This window comes from Panthera uncia, unplaced genomic scaffold (genome assembly GCF_023721935.1).
Source record: "Panthera uncia isolate 11264 unplaced genomic scaffold, Puncia_PCG_1.0 HiC_scaffold_68, whole genome shotgun sequence".
NCBI lineage: Eukaryota > Metazoa > Chordata > Mammalia > Carnivora > Felidae > Panthera > Panthera uncia.
Window position 1 is genome coordinate 1 of NW_026059847.1, and position 17,447 is coordinate 17,447.

Here is a 17,447-nt window from a genome sequence, read left to right on the forward strand (position 1 = left end):
TTTTTTCTGGTTTCTTGGTTGTGTTGCTGAGAATTTGAACCAGAAAAGGGTTTGAGGAGTTGAGCTAAATGAGTATTTAGAGCCTCTTCTGGGTTAAGACTATGATTTAAAAAACAAACTCTTGGGGCACCTGGGTGGCTCAGTCGGTTAAGCATCTGACTGGTTCAGGTCATGATCTCACAGTCCGTGAGTTCAAGCCCCATGTCAGGCTCTGTGCTGACAGCTCAGAGCCTGGAGCCTGCTTCAGATTCTGTCTCCCTCTTTCTGCCCCTCTCTCAAAAAATAAACATTAAAAAAATTTTTTTTAAAGGATTTTAAAAAACAAACTCCATGACCTATAGTGAACAAACTATCAATTAGTGATTTACTTGACATCTACTGACTACAGTTGACCTTAAGGCCATTACAATCAATGCAGAGAGCTCTGGAATACTTTCAGAGAATACTTCTGGGCTAGGCTGAGGTATTTACATTTCTCATTTTTGTATCTCTTGAAGTGAGAGTGATAGTTTGTCATCACTAAATACATCAGGTTGTGCTTGGATAACAGATTCGTCATACCAACTGAATGAACTTGTTTTTTGGAACTCCTTGCATTTCTTCATTTCTAAGATACAAACAAAACTTTTCTCTTGGATCAGTATCCCTGTAATCATTTGAAACCCTCATCTTTATATCATGTTTTATTGTTTCATTAGAAAGTTCTGACCTCTGTATTAACTTTTAGATCTTTTAAGTTTGGCTGAAAAGAAAGCTAGGAAAAAATGTCTCCAGCAATTTTATTTAGAATTACATTACAATAAAAGTCCTTTAAAAGATGAAGTGCATTTTTAAACACATCAGCAGAACTTGCCTGCATGTGGTATGTTTTTCAAGCCCAGAATATGGATTTCCTTTGCTTCTGTTTTTGAAGTCTGCGATGTTGAAGTAGGAAAGAGTGTTGTTGATGTATCCCTCCATGGTGTAGTGGGTGTGGTCCCCATAGGGAGGGACGGAGAAGGACCAGTAATACACCAGGCGGGGGATCATGTCTGATGTGAAAGCGATGATCATGGCCTATATTGGGAGGAAAACAGTAAGGGGACATTCATTTAGAGCCTTTATAACTATGGTTAACAAATGTGCCAGAATTATAGTTTCATCAGTTGATTTTTTTAAAACTGAAAGATTCAGAAACTTTAATTCTTTCCTAATGGACATAGATAGTGAATGTCCTAAAGTCTTTGAGCAGCTGCTTTAAAGAATAGTTACTTCCTCTTGTCTTCAGTTCAAATAAGGGCTGTCCAGAAGTCCACCTACAATTGGAAAGCAAAAGCTGGCAAGTTGCCTGTTTCTTTTTTTTTTTTTTTTTTAATGTTTATTTATTTTTGAGACAGAGAGAGACAGAGCATGAACGGGGGAGGGTCAGAGAGAGGGAGACACAGATTCAGAAACAGGCTCCAGGCTCTGAGCTGTCAGCACAGAGCCCGACGTGGGCTCGAACTCACGGACTGTGAGATCATGACCTGAGCCGAAGTCGGCCACTTAACCAACTGAGCCACCCAGGTGCCCCAAGTTGCCTGTTTCTTAAGTACAGCAAGAATAATTGTAGACCATCATATCCTGGATAACTCGAGTTGCTTGCATATATTATATATAAATTAGATTTTCATAAATTAGAATATTATACAATTCAATCAATCTTGGAACTCTACTAGATATAATTTTCAGCTCTCTTTTATGATTTAGAAGACCGTTTTGTAGAAGTAATATTAGGGTCAATATTATAATAATTTGGCCTTATACAATTCCTTTGTAGAATTTATAATTGAAATAAAACTGATCTTTTAAATCCCTTGACTCTTAAAAATAGAATATAAATTGAATAAAATATATTTCCTTGATCTAATAATGGTCTTCAAATTCATACTTTTTCCCCTAGAGTATCTTGGCTTATTTATACAAGTCAACCCATAGTCTGATTTTAAACTCTCAGTATATACTTATGTATGTTGCTTCATTAGAAAACAAGAATTTTTTAAGTTAACTTTAAAACGTAGGAAGCAAGAAAGTATATTGGAGTTATTTCATTCATATAGTCAAATGTATGCCTATTTTATAAGATCTAGTGTCTAAGCTTCTAAGCTTCAAAAAGGCTAACTGGACAAAGTTACGAACATTATCATAGTTATGTTCTCAAATTAAAGGCATAAATATAGGTCAATTTTAAACGTGGGCCTGTGTCAGGCAGACCTCTATTAGGATGCAAAGCTATTATGAATTACAAATTAATGAATTTTCTCTAAAATTCTTTAATTTGGGCTTTAAACTCTCCAATGTGTAAAACTGGCTTGAAGGAAGGAGCAAGTAAGGATATACTTAAATCCATATTCTATGTGAATAAACAAAGTTAAATGATTCAGTGATTTATTGAGGCAGAAAGACAGGTTTTTGGCACAACGTGATTTTTAATACTATTCATCTGAACATGTGGTTTAGATGCAGAGAGACCACAAGCCAACAAACAAGGTCTCAGTCAGAGCAAGAAAAACAACTAAGGGGCTTTTCTATTGCAAAATGACCCCCACTAGTAGACCAGCTTTGTCATTTCCTCCCAAGTGTGCGTGTGTCTGCTTGTGGCTGGTGGAGGGGGGAGGGGGTAAGGCAAGAATATTTTACTTTACCAGATTTGAATAGTTTAAAATTTCCTGTTATCATTTAACTATAGCTTTTTACAGAATCACCTGCAGATGTGCTCCAGGAAGCTGCAAAAATTCCAACAAGGAAGATAATTCTCTTGTCTTCTGACAAGATATTTTTCCTCCTGAATTGAGCTGCTTTGAGACACGCTGCAAGAGTACAAATAAATGCAGTGTGCTTCATTTCCTATGCTGTTCTGAACACAATTTTCCATTTATATCAAACTAAATTAAAATTGGTCTTCAACGGCAGATATTGTGGCCTGATACGACCGTGTCAATTCAGCTTCTTTGCTGGGGACTAGCAGCTTTAAAATGAATGATTCGATGTCCATTCTCATCCCTGGTGGCTATTCTCTTCTTCCTACAGTTAAAAGCTCCCCTATTATAGAAAGTTAGCACTTGAGTGCCCAGTACATTTTGCAGGCACATATTAGGAGTGTGAGGGGATAATTTACATGTTTCATTCTTAAAGGCATATATACAAACATACACAGAACCTGCATCTTGGAAGCTGTAACAAATCCTAATAATATGGGAAAGAAAAGGATTGTCCATCATTCAATCAATGATCTAAAAAGCAGTTTTCCTACGGTACAAGGAAACGATGCCTAAGTTGTAAGAAGAAACAACTACTGGATAAGAACCAGCAGCACCAATTAGCAAGCACGCATGTGCCTGTGTGTGTATACACAGACACATCCACACAGAGTAGACCTAGAAACACAGCCAGTACCCCATCTGTGCTAATGGAGTGGAGCCATCCTGGGGATACTAGGAAAAGGTGCCTGACACAAGCAAACCAGAGTGCTTAGGACTGGGCAGTAAGAGTCATTTGAATTTTCTGGCTAGCTGAAGGTCAAACAAAAATGCTTTTAGTTTCAAACCTTGTTGCTAAAATTTTCCTAATGTACACAATTCCACGTTCCTGCCTTGCTTAGTGTTCTATAGCATATTTAATGTGACAGATTAATTCTTTCATGATTGTAACACAGTGGACGTTGAAGGTATGGGTTACTTGGGTGAATAGAAAATGATACAACCTAGCAGTTGTTTTGTGTGTGTGCGTACAATTTGTAACTTTCTCCAAAAAGTAGGGATAACATACAATTCAGATAAATTGAGAGTTCTTGACGGGTGGTGACAGCTGGGTTCCAGATAACTTGCTTTGTTGTGTAAAACTGTAACCACAAGAATTGTAAAATTCTTGTGCCTTTAGTTTAGACACCTGTTGGAAGTCTACACAGACTCACTATTACTGATGATGGATAATGATGATAAAACAGCAGCAGCTAACATTCCATGAGGACCAGGCTCTGTGTATTCCATGCATTAACTCACTGAAGTCCTTGGTCATCCTTTATGGTATATAATATTCTTAAAATATGTGATAGGGAATTATTCAATTTACAAACAATAAAATGAAGCTCTGAAGTGTTAAGGCCTGGCCCAAGGTCATGCAGCTGGGAAGCTACAATACTGACAGGTGGACTGAGAGTCTGGCCTGTGACTGAAATGTTCCCTCATCCAGAATGTTCCCTCATCCAGAAGACTGACCCACAGGCACTGAATTCTGTTCTGTTTCTACAGGTGCTTGTGGGAAAAGACTGGGGACTCAGGGCAAGTGTGGCTTAACTAAGAAATGAAAACTGGGATATCATCTTTTGGGAATTGTCAGTGACCCAGGAGTAAAATGGGTAGTGAAATAAGGGAGGAAATAGCCCTAATTGTAAGCATATTTCTAAGGAAAGTGCTCATTCCCCTGCTGGGCTGGCATGGAAATTGTTCTCCCTGAAAACTCCCTGCTGGCCTGTGTTTTCAAAAAAAGGGGCGGGGGGGGGGGGTGCGGGGGTGGGCAAAGAGAGACTGTTCAGATTGGTCCAAAATCTATACAGGTTGTTCTGTTCCCTCAGAGCTGGGACACATGCAGGGTATGAGGCTGCTTAGCTAATGACTAGAGGGTGGCCAGCAAAGGCCAAGGGGACAGACGGGGTGGGGAAGAGAGATGGGACCCACCCTAAAGCCCCCCCCTCCTTGAAGAACCCTAGGAGACATGATTGGAACACACAAAGTGCGTGAACATACCTCATCATCAAATAGTCAATATTTTAAATTGATAGTTTGGAATATATAGTAAAATATGGTAGAAGGATAGTTCTTATTTGTGGGCAGTAAACACTGTAAGTGGGCAGATGTCTATTACAACAGCACTATTGTATAGCTCTTTTTATAGTCGCATCAGGATTAAGAGAGTTGGTACTTACTGTTATTACTATTACTATGTTCCCGTTAAATAAAAACGTTAGCAAATGAGCAATGATAGTATCATGGTCACTCTTAGCAACTGCCTCTGTAAGAGCTCTTGACTTTGTAAATCATTAATAAATAATTACAAACACTTAAAAACATTAAAAAAATAATAACAACTACAGTTATAACAACTGTTTTTATACAGATGATAGTACCGGCATCTCCCTCCCATTAGAAAAAAATATCAAACATTTGATTCTTTAGGTAGCAACACTAATGCATTTTGGACTTTTCAAGGTCTTTACCCTGCGAAGCCTATGTTTACTCACATTGGTCACCACAGCCAGAATCGCTATTCCTTGCATGATGGGCTGCCAGGCTCCGATGTCTTGGGCTTTTTCTGGAACCATGCGTCTATACTGGGTAGTCATTTTCCATGCGTCCACTCTTATTTCCAATATATTGTTCACCAGAGCCAACAGGGGGGCCAGTGGAAAAGAGGCCACAAATAAGGTGACGAACCCAAACTGAATAACTGTCAATGGAATGGACACACATCATGGAGTGGTGGATGGATGGAAGGACAACGTATTTTCCTTTACTCTTACAAAGAAAGAAAAAGGCAAACAAACTAAATCCCAAAGAGAAAAGACATCCATGGTAATAACAATGTTCAACAAAAGACAAATATGAAATCTCTGGAAACAAGACTAATTATAACCAGTTTCTATCACATGTATACACTTAACAGGAATAATAGACCTAAAATCTTTAATCAACTCAAGTTATTTGCTGGTATTAAAGTTGGGACACTCTCAGTATGTTACTCATTCTCTGTTGAAATAACAATGTTGGAAGATGATTCATGATTTTGGGTTAAAAAAAGAAAAGGAGTATTGTGGAAGTATCTAACAAGTTCAAAAGAAATAAGAAATGTACTTTTGGGAAGGCTATGTGTAGAGAATGTTAGAGGAAATATGCTGCAAATAGGCAAATAAGCGACCTTCCCTGAGTCTGCAAACGCCAAGTTGTCATGCCTTCAGAGAATTTGTAATATTATTACAAATCACAGAAATGTGACAAAATTATCTTAATAAGGCAAAATATAATCCTTCAAGAATTTTTATCTGGAAGTGGTTGCCATCTATGTGGTCATATTAAGTAAATATCCAAGTGAGGGGTTAGAAGTACTTTTCTCCTTGTAATTTAGGTGGCATTGCTATAGATGGGCGGCAGAGATTGGGGCAAGCTGTACCACAGGGAGGTAAAGGTTAGAAATAAGGCCAGAGGTCTAAAAGAAATCTTTCAAGTAAACGAGTACAGATATGGGACTAAGGCTGTGAATGCCAGGAAGATTTACAGCCCCTTTACAGCTACTGCTCAGAACAGGGGCAGGGACCAATCAGGCGAGGAAGGGCAAGACTGTGGAGGGGTATGTAGGTAGAAGGAGCTGGCATGTTCTTCTGGTCTGAGAAGCCAGGGTATGCTGCAGAAGAACAGAGAGGGCTGGAAAGATCTGGCAGGTCCACAGGCCAGGCAAGAGCCATCGTCTTCAGGGAAGACAGACAATTACCGGAGTTGATGATATCATAGATGTTGACACCAATGCTTGGTATTATGCTGCTGACTGTGTCTATGCATCACCTACCCCTAAATGAATTCATCTGCCTGCTAGGGACCAGGCAAGTAATAGAAATGTGTGGAGTGGGTGCAGTCAAATGTGGTAAACTGTCAAGTGCATAGCCTAATGAAATGGAAGGGACTGCATACAGTTGCCATGTTGGAATGAGGGTCCAATGTTGCCTGATCTTATTATTCAAGAGAAGCCAGAAATGAGGACTATGCAAGCAGTCAACCCAGTTAAAAATCCAAAACAGAAAAGATGTTGTTTATAATGACAACAAAAGTATAGACCATTTAGGAAAAAGTTAGTGAGAAATGTTAATAAGGTATGATAATGGTCTTAAAAAATAAAAACAAATAATGATAAATGAATGAATGGTAGGATGTACCATATGCTTCTTAATTGGGCAGACTCAACATGGGGGGACTTATATCAATTTTTTTCTGCAAAATATAATTTAGAATTCCAATACAAATTCAGTTAGTGATCCCAAATGGGTATTTTTTTTTTAAAGCTGAAAGAGGATGCTAAAGTTTTTCAAGAAATATACACAAGTAAAATAATGAAAAGGAATGCTTCGACCGACAGGAGAGACATTCTGGAAGAGGATACAATAGGTCTACCTCTGAGAGATTCTAATAATGTATATTATTATGCTCTGGAATTGAAACAGTTTAGAACTAGTGCATTAATAGTATGAATTAAACAGAATTGATGCAGATATTCATGGGAGTTTACTATATTATAAAAAGTGATGCTTCAAATCAGTGGATTCAAGTGTTGGAGCAATCAGCTACATCACTGGAAAAAACTGGTATGGAGTCCTCCCTTTTGACATCAAAAGAGAGATGGATTCACTGAAAAATAATGCACCAGAAAAACCAACATGGTATCATCTGTTTTGATATTCAAGCGAGAAGAACTTTGTAAGCTTTGAAATGAAGAACAAAAAAGACCTACCGATTCTGCAAGGCAATAAATACCCAATGTAAAAACAAAAATAATCCTTGTCTAAAACTTTTCCATGACCCTATATTGCTAATATGCTCTATGCTTACTTCTTCACTTTGAGTTTCTTGAAAAAGTACCTCAACTATTTCTCTGCTTATTCCCTCCTCAAAGCCCTACATCCTGCCACGGCCCTCCCTATGCTCACTATGCAGTGGCTGCAGATTTCAAAGCCAGGGTACATTTTCAGTCCTTATTTGTTTGATTGCTAGGCAGCTTTTGATATGGCCAAACATTTCCCTCTCAGTGGAATGCTTTCCCCCCTGACTTTTGTTTTACTTAAATAATTTTAAAAAGCGAAGGTGTGTGTGTGTGTGTGTGTGTGTGCGCGCACGCGTGCACGTGCGTCCACACACATGCATGCACGCACATAATTTCTTTTAAACGCTACCTGTAGTGCTCCTTCTACCTTTTCCCACTGTGCCAGCAATTAAGTGTGGTTTCAACTCTTGCCTCCCCACCCTGCCCGCTTATTTTGCATTATGCTCCTTTTAGTCAGTGTTCAAATTCCTCTTAAGCAACATTCTCACCTTCTAAGCTTTCCATGTTGGAGTAACTCTCTGCTACATTTCTTCCAACTGTTCTGCTATTCTTCCTTTGTGGATTTCTTTCCCCATTTACCCTTTAAATGCCCCATTTCCCCAGGGCCTAATCATCAATTCTGTGTCTGGCATGCCTGAATCACCCCCAGGGTCTTACCTGCAGCTTCTCTGAGCTCCTGGGGAATCCAACTTTCTAATGGACATTTCTACGGATCCATCCCATCGACACCTCACACTTGAAATATTCAACACTGAACCATTTCCTTGACACCAGCTCCTCTCCTCATATTCTACCTGCACATTCAATCTCCTGGAAATTATCTCACCAATTTTATTCCTCACCTACCATACTAGTCATCTCTTCAGCACTTGTCCAATCTGTCTCCCTGATCTCTATGCCCATACCCACTGCCTCTATTTAGGTGTGGGGATTACCTAGTTGTGTGGGTTACCTGGTGTAGCCTCCCAAAATATCCTTCTCCTACCAAAATATCTTCCATTCTGCTGCCAGAATGATCTGATCTTTGTCAACATAAACATTATATAGTTCTCTTGCTTACAAATATTCCCATGGGTAAGGATAAGTTCATTAAGGAGAAGTTCTAGTTCCCTGGATGACCACATGAGACCCATTATGACACAGTCCTTGCTTACCTGACATTCCCACCTATGGATCCTTTGTTCTCGCCATACTTTGAAGTGGCCAAGCTGTTTCATGTCCTTGTACTGTTAAATGTCCACCTCTTTACATGAAATGTCCATTCCCTTTACCATACTTGAAACAACTTCCATTCACTCTTCAAAATCCAATTCAAATCTCATGTGCTCTAGAAAGTCCCATCTGCATTTACTTTCTTAACAATCCACCAAATACTGACCACCCCTCACTTGGCTCTGTAAGGGCAGGCACCAAGTCTTACTTGTCTTGGTATCCCCAGCAATTGATAAGAGTATTTGGCATAGCAGGTGCTCCATAAATGTTTATCAGATGAATGAATAAAGAGGTAGGAGGCCTGCAAACATGAGGAAATACCAATGCAGGTAGTGGGAGGAAACAGTGGAGATGAGGAAATGGAAGAACACAGGCCTGAGTCCTGGAGAAGTATAGTGGGGTGCTGAGGTGGGGTTAGCACTGGAGAAAGAGGAAAACAGGTGGGCACAAGGAAATGCTAAAGAAGAGTTGGTACTAATTATAGTAAATTAGGTGGACAAAATAATATATGAAGGTCACTGTTTGAATAGATCTTTGAAAATTAACTTGGAGATGGAGGATGGTGAGGTCAAGTTAACAAGGATAGAGGAGGCAGGGCCAGAGACAAACAGGGTCCACTCCATCATTTTCTTGCATTTCATTTATGTCACCCGCTCCCTAGGAAGGCCTCACCAAGTTCACAAGAGACTGGGTGTCTGTGCTGTAAGTACAAAATGGTATCTTCTGGTTTTGAAGCTAGATTTTAGACTGACAGACTATCTCTCTATGTCCTGTGTCTGAATTCTCAGATGTTAAGACTAGACATCCAGGGAAGCAATTTGGTTAACAGACCAGGGTTACTTTAATAATCTCAAAGGATGGTGGGGAATTCACTAAAGATAACGGAAATTTTGCTCAAAAATAAAACCCAAAAAACATATGCCATAAAGAACTTCACCGGTGTTGAGTGTGGTAAGTTCTTTATAGATTTTTGGAAGCTAACACTTAATCTGATATCATTTGCAAATATCTTCTCCCATTCTGTCGGTTGCCTTTTAGTTTAATCCAGTGAAGAAATGGGCAAAAGACATGAATAGACACTTCTCCAAGGAAGACATCCAGATGGCCAACCCACACATGAAAAAATGCTCCACGTCACTCATCATCAGGGAAATACAAATCAAAACCACAATGAGATACTACCTCACACCTGTCAGAATGGCTACCATGAATAACTCAGGCAACAACAGATGTTGGCGAGGATGAGGAGAAAGAGGATCTCTTTTGCATTGTTGGTGGGAATGCAAGCTGGTGCAGCCATTCTGGAAAACAGTATGGAGGTTCCTCAAAAAACTAAAAATAGAACTACCCTACGACCCAGCAATTGCACTACAGGCATTTATCCAAGGGATACAGGTGTGCTGTTTCAAAGGGACACATGCACCCCCATGTTTATAGCAGCACTATCAACAATAGCCCAAGTATGGAAAGAGCCCAAATATCCACTGATGGATGAATGGATAAAGAACATGCGGTATATATATACAATGGACTATTACTTGGCAATCAAAAAGAATGAAATCTTGCCATTTGCAACTACGTGGATGGAACTGGAGGGTATTATGCAAAGTGAAATTAGAGAATGACAAAAATCATTTGACTTTAGTCATATAAGGGCTTTAAGAGACAAAACAGATGAACATAAGGGAAGGGAAACAAAAATAATATAAAAACCGGGAGGGGGACGAAACAGAAGAGACTCATAAATATGGAGAACAAACTGAGGGTTACTAGAGGGGTTGTAGAAGGGGGGATGGGCTAAATGGGTAAGGGGCATTAAGGAATCTACTCATGGAATCATTGTTTCACTATATGCTAACTAATTTGGGTATAAATTTTAAAAAATAAAACTAAAAAAAAAAAAAAGAACTTCACTGGGATGGTGGGGGCAATATTAACGTAAACTCAACTAGCAGATGTATGTATGTGTTGAAACTCCAAGCTCAGGTCACTTGAATAAATATCTATGAGTATTAGGTCCAGACAGTGGTGCTCCAGCTGAAGACTGAGAGATGCAAAGGCTTTGTAGCTACCTCGAACAGGATTAGTTAGCCAGGGGACAGGTATACCCACAACCAGATGCCATCAAGGCAGGAATCAAGTACTATTAATGCCTACAGAAAAGAGCGGCAAATCTGTGTGAAAAGCTGAGGGTTACTACTGAGGCTTGGCAGGAGTTCTTCAGGTAGAGAAGAGAATGGTGTTTCAGGCAGAAGGGAGATCTAGTCCCCTCCACTGGGCAGAGGGGACTAGAGCTGGTGGTTGGATACAATGCTCCAGGCTCATTTGCCAGAAGATGTTTGGCTTCAGCAGCTAGGAGGCATAATTAAGAAGGTAGATGGTGGTGTCATTAATGAATATGGGAAGAAGCAGGAGGAAACTATAATGAGGCCATCGACAAAGGCACTCTATATTTATTTTAGAGGAACAAAAATAATTCAAGAGGCACTTGGAAATTCTCTCTCTCACAAAGTAAAATAACAAAAAATAGTTTCACTCTGGTATAGAATATGGAACAGACTGCTTTCAAAAATTAATTTTTCTAATTCATTAGGTATTATTTAGATAATAGGAAAACAATTTAATAAATCTAAAAAATATCTCTGTAATAGTCGTTATTCTATCCTTTCTTGTAGGGTGGGATGAAGCCGAATTATTTTGTTGGTAACTATTTTAATGAGACTATGAAACTCTAAAAGTCATACCAATTTCTCCCCAAAGCACAACCTTTTCCTATAACTTTTTCTCACAATCCTCTTTATTTGACTAATCAACTACAGAAAAATAACTCTATTTTTTCAAGGTATGTTTTCAGTGCTAAAATAACAAATGATATTCTGCCCCAGAATGTTGTTGTTATTAATGCTGATAATAGCTCCAATAAGAAATATTTACAATTATGACTCATTTTGGAATCAGAGGTAATTTTCTTACAGTTCTTTTGAAAATTAACAGAATAAATAAATAAATAGAGCTTCTACGTTATGTACTGAAGCTACACCCTTAAACGAACCTGGTCCCGAAACCTAACAAAAGCAAAAATGAAATTTAAATCAAACTCCAGGCTGCAAAGTATTGTTGACTGAAGGTGCTATGAACCTTTCACTCACTGAAAGAAGCAGATGTGTTTCCATGTTTCATGTATATTTTTAAAAGCAATTATTTTATATATAGAATGTGATTTAATAAAAACCATCCTCTATCTGCAGACTTGTAAACAGGAACTGCAAAGGGGTATCTTTGCAAACACACAAACCCCTCTGCATAAATGCACAGCCTGTCAACCAAAATGTTCTGCCTCCTTTCCTAATCCCCTAAGCTGAAAAAAATTATAGTTCAGTGCAATGGTTAGCTGAAAGGGCACAGATCTAAAACACATAAATCGTTAGCCTCCTAATAAGATATAAGTGTGTTATGCATAATAGAAAAGATGGTGTTTCCTCTGGAAATCTGTTTTGAGATGTGTCCACTTAAAGGCACCTAAGAGCTCAGGGTCAAGTCCAATGAACAGAAACAGAGCCCAAGCAAATACTGCACAAGTGGACAAAGCATTCAAGAAGGAGGGGACCTGTGCTAACTTCTTAATCCCAAACCAGCAAAATGGTTCTGAATTCAAGCCAGTGATTATCCATGAGGTCAAAGAACCAGGCAGAAACCGTGGGCCAGAAGAAATAGAGATGCTGTTACAGGCAGGTGGGAGGTGTCAGAGGGGAACCCTGTGATCCTGCCTGCCACGAAACAGCATGTGCCTACAGGCTCTCTGTCCAGGCTTGCTTCAATGACTCATTCAGAAGTGTATCGGCCAACAGCTGTGCCTGCGTGGACTCCAGCACAAGCTGAATCACCTCTAATAATAGTTCTGAGTTCATTCTCAGACAACATGGTTAGAGTGCTCTGAGGATGGTGAGGAGGTATCTCAACGAATATTCCAGTCCACTGCTTCGTAATAAATCTTTAGCTTTGTACAACATACATATTGACAAGGATCCACACAGTCACCTTATCTGAAAGCCTGATTGTGTACTTTGATCTAGTGGAGAAAAACATGCTTCTCTTCATTTCAATATGCCAGGTAATTATGTGGGATCCAAAACATGCTCCAATCTAATTTTTACATCAACTAAAACTTCAGTAAGGACTTACTCATTTCAAGATATTCATAAAACAATCCCAGTTTGCCCATGGGCTGCAGGTGGTAGTCTTGTTCCCATCGCGGGGCTATCTTTTCTGCTCTGGAAACTGTGCGGCATCGTCCAATCAGGTTCTTGACCCAGCTGCCAAAAAGATCAAACTATCAATTAGAATATTATCCAATTACTTTGCAGATATCTCAAGCTAAACACATAATCCTCCCAAGAAATTAATTTCTTGGTTTCATGCTAAATTTCTTTTTGTTCCTTCTTCTTTACCTGAAAGTATTTTGAAAAGCAGCACTATGTACTGAGTTTTAAGATCGTAACTGCTATTATTTTTTTCTCCCAGCTCCTTTCCATGTGGACAGTTGATTTTTTAAATGTTTTTATTTTATTTTTGAGAGAGAGAGAGAGAGCGCGCGCGCGCATGTCTGTACACGAGTGGGGCACGAGGGAGACAGAGGATCTGAAGCAGGCTCTGAACTGACACCAGGGCCTGATGTGGGGCTTGAACTCTGGAGCCATGAGATCATGACCTGAGCTGAAGTTGGATGCTCAAATGACTGAGCCACCCAGGTGCCCCAAGGACAGTTAGTTTTTAAAAAGACTTTCATTTGATCAACTTTATTTTTTCCCCCATTTCCCTACCATTATCCACAATGGTCTTTCCAGAATGAAGTCACCAGAGAAAATAAAATGAAGACAGACATGGTATGCAAGCTGGTAACAGTGCCCTGGAGAAGATCGAAGCAGAGTAAGGAGTGGAGTGTTGGCATTTGTGGTAGGGGAGTGGGGCGGTGGCAGGGAAGGGCTCTCACCAAGAGTGACATTTGAATAAAAATATGAAGAGGCAGAGAAAACAGCAACTACAGAACCCAGAGGCAGGAACAGGCCTCCTACATCTGACAGAAAGCATGGAGCCTGGTGTGGTCCAGGCCTAGCAGGAAACCAGGCTGGAAGTTTTGAGGAGTGGGGAGCCTAAGAGACCACTGTGGAGATCTGGGCATTTTCTACTCTGGGGGAAACAGGGAGCCATTGAAGGGCTCTGAGAGAAAAGTGATGTATTTTCATTTTAGATGAAACAGGTCCAAGACCCTAGTTAAGCTGAACAAATCAAGGACCAGAAAAGCAAAATGCCTCCTCAAAGTCACAGTGCATAGCTGGCTGAAAACACAACCTAGTGCTCTGCTCTATCAGACACTGGCCCCACAGAGTCGTCTCTTGTCTTATATGTTCTTTTCTTTCTCAAAGCCTCCAAATAAATGTTTCCCCCTTTTCTATGGCTCTTTTTCCTGAAAATAAATTGAAGTCTGGCAGTGAAATGAGGTGTGCACCTGTAGCCTGAAGAACCGTTGTCCCCTAAGACAACAGCTGGCTTGTGGTCTACTCATGGAGTTCACCAGAAGAGGCACAACAGCAGCAAAGAACGTCAAATACAAATGTCTGGGCCAAGCTTTGGCTGATTAAACAATATACTTGTACAGATTTCAAATTCAGGAAATGAGAAGGCCTCACGCTACTGTAAAGACAACTGTGTGTGTTGCACGCGCACCTGTGTGGGTGTGCACTCCCCATGCCCCCCGCAGAGATACGCGTTACAAATAGCTCATTATACTATTAGGTTTCCCACTGCTGGCTGGTCTGTGTCAACTTCACTGACCACTCCCCGAGGTTTACAAAGGGGAGATTTCTCTACAACAGACGGTGCCCCTGGTTTCACAATCTTTTCCCATTTCTTTCTCTTCTATGACATGACGGACACAGCAGGCGGCTGTGGAAAGTGGAGGGGACATGGTCTCAGACACCCCTGAATGTGAATCTACACTTCAATGCTTACTATTTAACTTCAGTCAAGTTCAAATAAAATGGGTGATAAAACCCTGTCAGGATAAAATTCTGTCAGGATTAACTAATTCAGAACAGGTACAATATTTAGCACATTTCCTAACACACCAAAACCCCCTTCACGGGATTTTCTTTTGTCCAGTACAGGCTAACTGGCTGAGGCCAGGACGACTGTAAATACAGCCTAAGCTACTTAGGATTCTGACTAGGGGACGAAAATGCTTGGATCGGTGGATCTCACGTCAGCACTTCGAATGGCCCAGAATGCTTGTTGCTGGTGCTATTTCCTGTATCCCAACCCGAAGCTCTGGCATCAGTCAAGTCTAAAGCATGGCCTGGGAACCTGCAGTTTTACACATGACAGAACCCTTGTGAGCCAGGTGGCATCAACGACGACACATCCATCACCCTTCAGGACATCCAATGAGATTCCTGGTTTCTACTGTTTTGTTTTTGGCTCTGCTTCATACTTCCAGCCTCAGCCTCTTGACTGAATCGTCTCCAAGCCCCAGAGAAGCAGGTCTTTTGCTATCAAGGCCCCAAATCCATTACAATTTGGACTGAGGATGGAACCTCTGTCCCGGCAACCACTCCCATGACCGGCTCGGCTGGTACTTCCCTCTCTCGAGATACTGCCTTCCTCCACCTGTAATAGGTCATATTAGAAGTCCTTCTGACTAGCTTTCTTTTCTGAGCTCCAGGCTCTGAGCCTTTTGTTCAGTCTTCCTGAGTTGAACCACTCATCTGTAGTAGGAAATCTTGGGCTGTCATCCATCCATCACTGTTGGTGGTCTTTTGGGTTTTCTAGTGGGTTATAACAGATTCTAGTGCAGAGATCTCAATCTTGACTGCACACGAGAATCACTTAGAGAGCTTTTTAAAAATACAGATGCCAGACACGGGTAGGATCTTTCTTCTGCTAGCAGGGTTTACAACACAATTTTCTTAGGAATTTACCATGCACATTAGCAATAACAGCATTGCAAAAGGTTACCCTTCCATAAGTCCTTATTATGTGTAAAGCATGGTATAAAGCACTTTACACCTCATTTTCTCTTTGTATCTTTATCATATTTAATCCACATACTACAGATAATCACAATTTCTGTGTAGAATATTCTACAGTATTTCCATTTGCTAATTTTGATTATAAGCATCCTTCACTATCTGAATCTATTTTACTGTTCCTGAATGTAAAGAGTGAGTATGGATAGTGAGGGATAACTGTATCTAGGGTTCTCTCAGTGTATCTCTGGTTCATCCTCTAGCCAAATCAGATCTTGAGAAGGGATAGTTTCCCTTGTAATAGCTCACTTTCCTGCTTTAAGTAGTGCATACCCATTGTAGAAAATACAGAAAACATATAAAGGATGAAAATTACAGCCCTCCATCATCTAAATGCCAAAGAACAGTGCTACTGGCATTCTGGATATTTAATTATTTTACTTAACATTTTAGCATATAAATTTCTCCAGAGTGAATGGCTTAATGCAGGGATTGTGTCAGCCTTTTGTCAAATACGGAACAGAATTCCCAGGAATGCCTCAAATATCAAAATACTAATGTGCGACAGTAGTCACACTTGAAGTGCAGGTATAAACAGACCACGGATACATAATACATCCTTTATTTTTAAATATTTCATGTGAATAAGTTTCATTTCATACCAATTTCTTAGTACCAGTTTAAGAAATCTACTCCCCCCCCAACCCCCGCTGCCACCCACCCACTATGGTTTTGAAATCAGAAAATAGCTCACTGGCAACCAATTAGTCACCAAAATTTAGTGTTAAATAATTAGCCTACTTCCTTCAGAAAAATGCTTTTTAATAATCTGAGTTAAGCCTTTCCTCTATTTGATATATTTATTCTCATATATAAACCCAATATTTGTGCATGGCCTACTTTTACTCATTTGGAAAAATCTGAATATGAACTCGGTGAAGGTAAGGTTGTTTACTGAGTTGTAAGGCTCCAAAATAGTACTTTTATAGCTAAGACCAGAATCCCTTTTTTTATGAGGGGGGAGAGGGGAGAAGGGAGAGCTAGGGTGGGAAAGGGGGGTGTCTGTTTAAAGACAGACCCTGATACTTTACATTGAAGGCGGAGGATGAGCCTGGTGAAGAAATCTAGAAGGACACATTGATACCTAAAGGTTCCTGCTCTACAAATACAGAAAGAAAAGAAAAAAAGAGGTTAACGGCTCTGCAAAGAGAAAGAACAGGAACTTGGTAATGGGGAACAGAGAGGAGAAGTTAGGGGAGGGAAGAGAAAGAAAGAGAGGGAAGTTGTCTGTGGTGGGGGAAAGACAGGCAGCAGAGCCTGAAGCCTACAAAGCCTGGGGCGCCTGGGTGGCTTGGTTGGTTGAGCGGTTGAGCGGCTGAGCGGCTGACTCTTGACTTCAGCTCCAGTCATGATCTCATCACGGTTATGGGATCAAGCCCCGAGTCGGGCTCAATGCTCAGCACGGAGCCTGCTTGGGATTCTCTCTCTCCCTCTGCCCCTCCCCTACTCCTGTGCTCGCTTTCATTCTCTCTCTCTCTCTCTCTCTCTCTCTCTCTCTCTCTCTCACACACACACACACACACACACACACACACACACACACACACACAC

The 17,447-nt window shown here is 40.3% G+C and overlaps 1 protein-coding gene across 1 annotated transcript; it reads right to left on the reverse strand.

Annotated features, from left to right (window-relative positions):
* Window positions 1-6: 6 nt before the first annotated feature.
* LOC125918332 (anoctamin-6-like) lies at window positions 7-13,952 on the reverse strand. The gene is made up of 3 exons (XM_049624340.1): window positions 12,997-13,952; window positions 5,258-5,463; window positions 7-1,056 (listed from the first exon to the last, which is right to left on the reverse strand). The coding sequence occupies exons 1-3, from the start codon at window positions 13,034-13,036 to the stop codon at window positions 811-813; spliced, it is 492 nt and encodes a 163-aa protein (XP_049480297.1). The 5' UTR covers window positions 13,037-13,952; the 3' UTR covers window positions 7-810.
* Window positions 13,953-17,447: the final 3,495 nt, after the last annotated feature.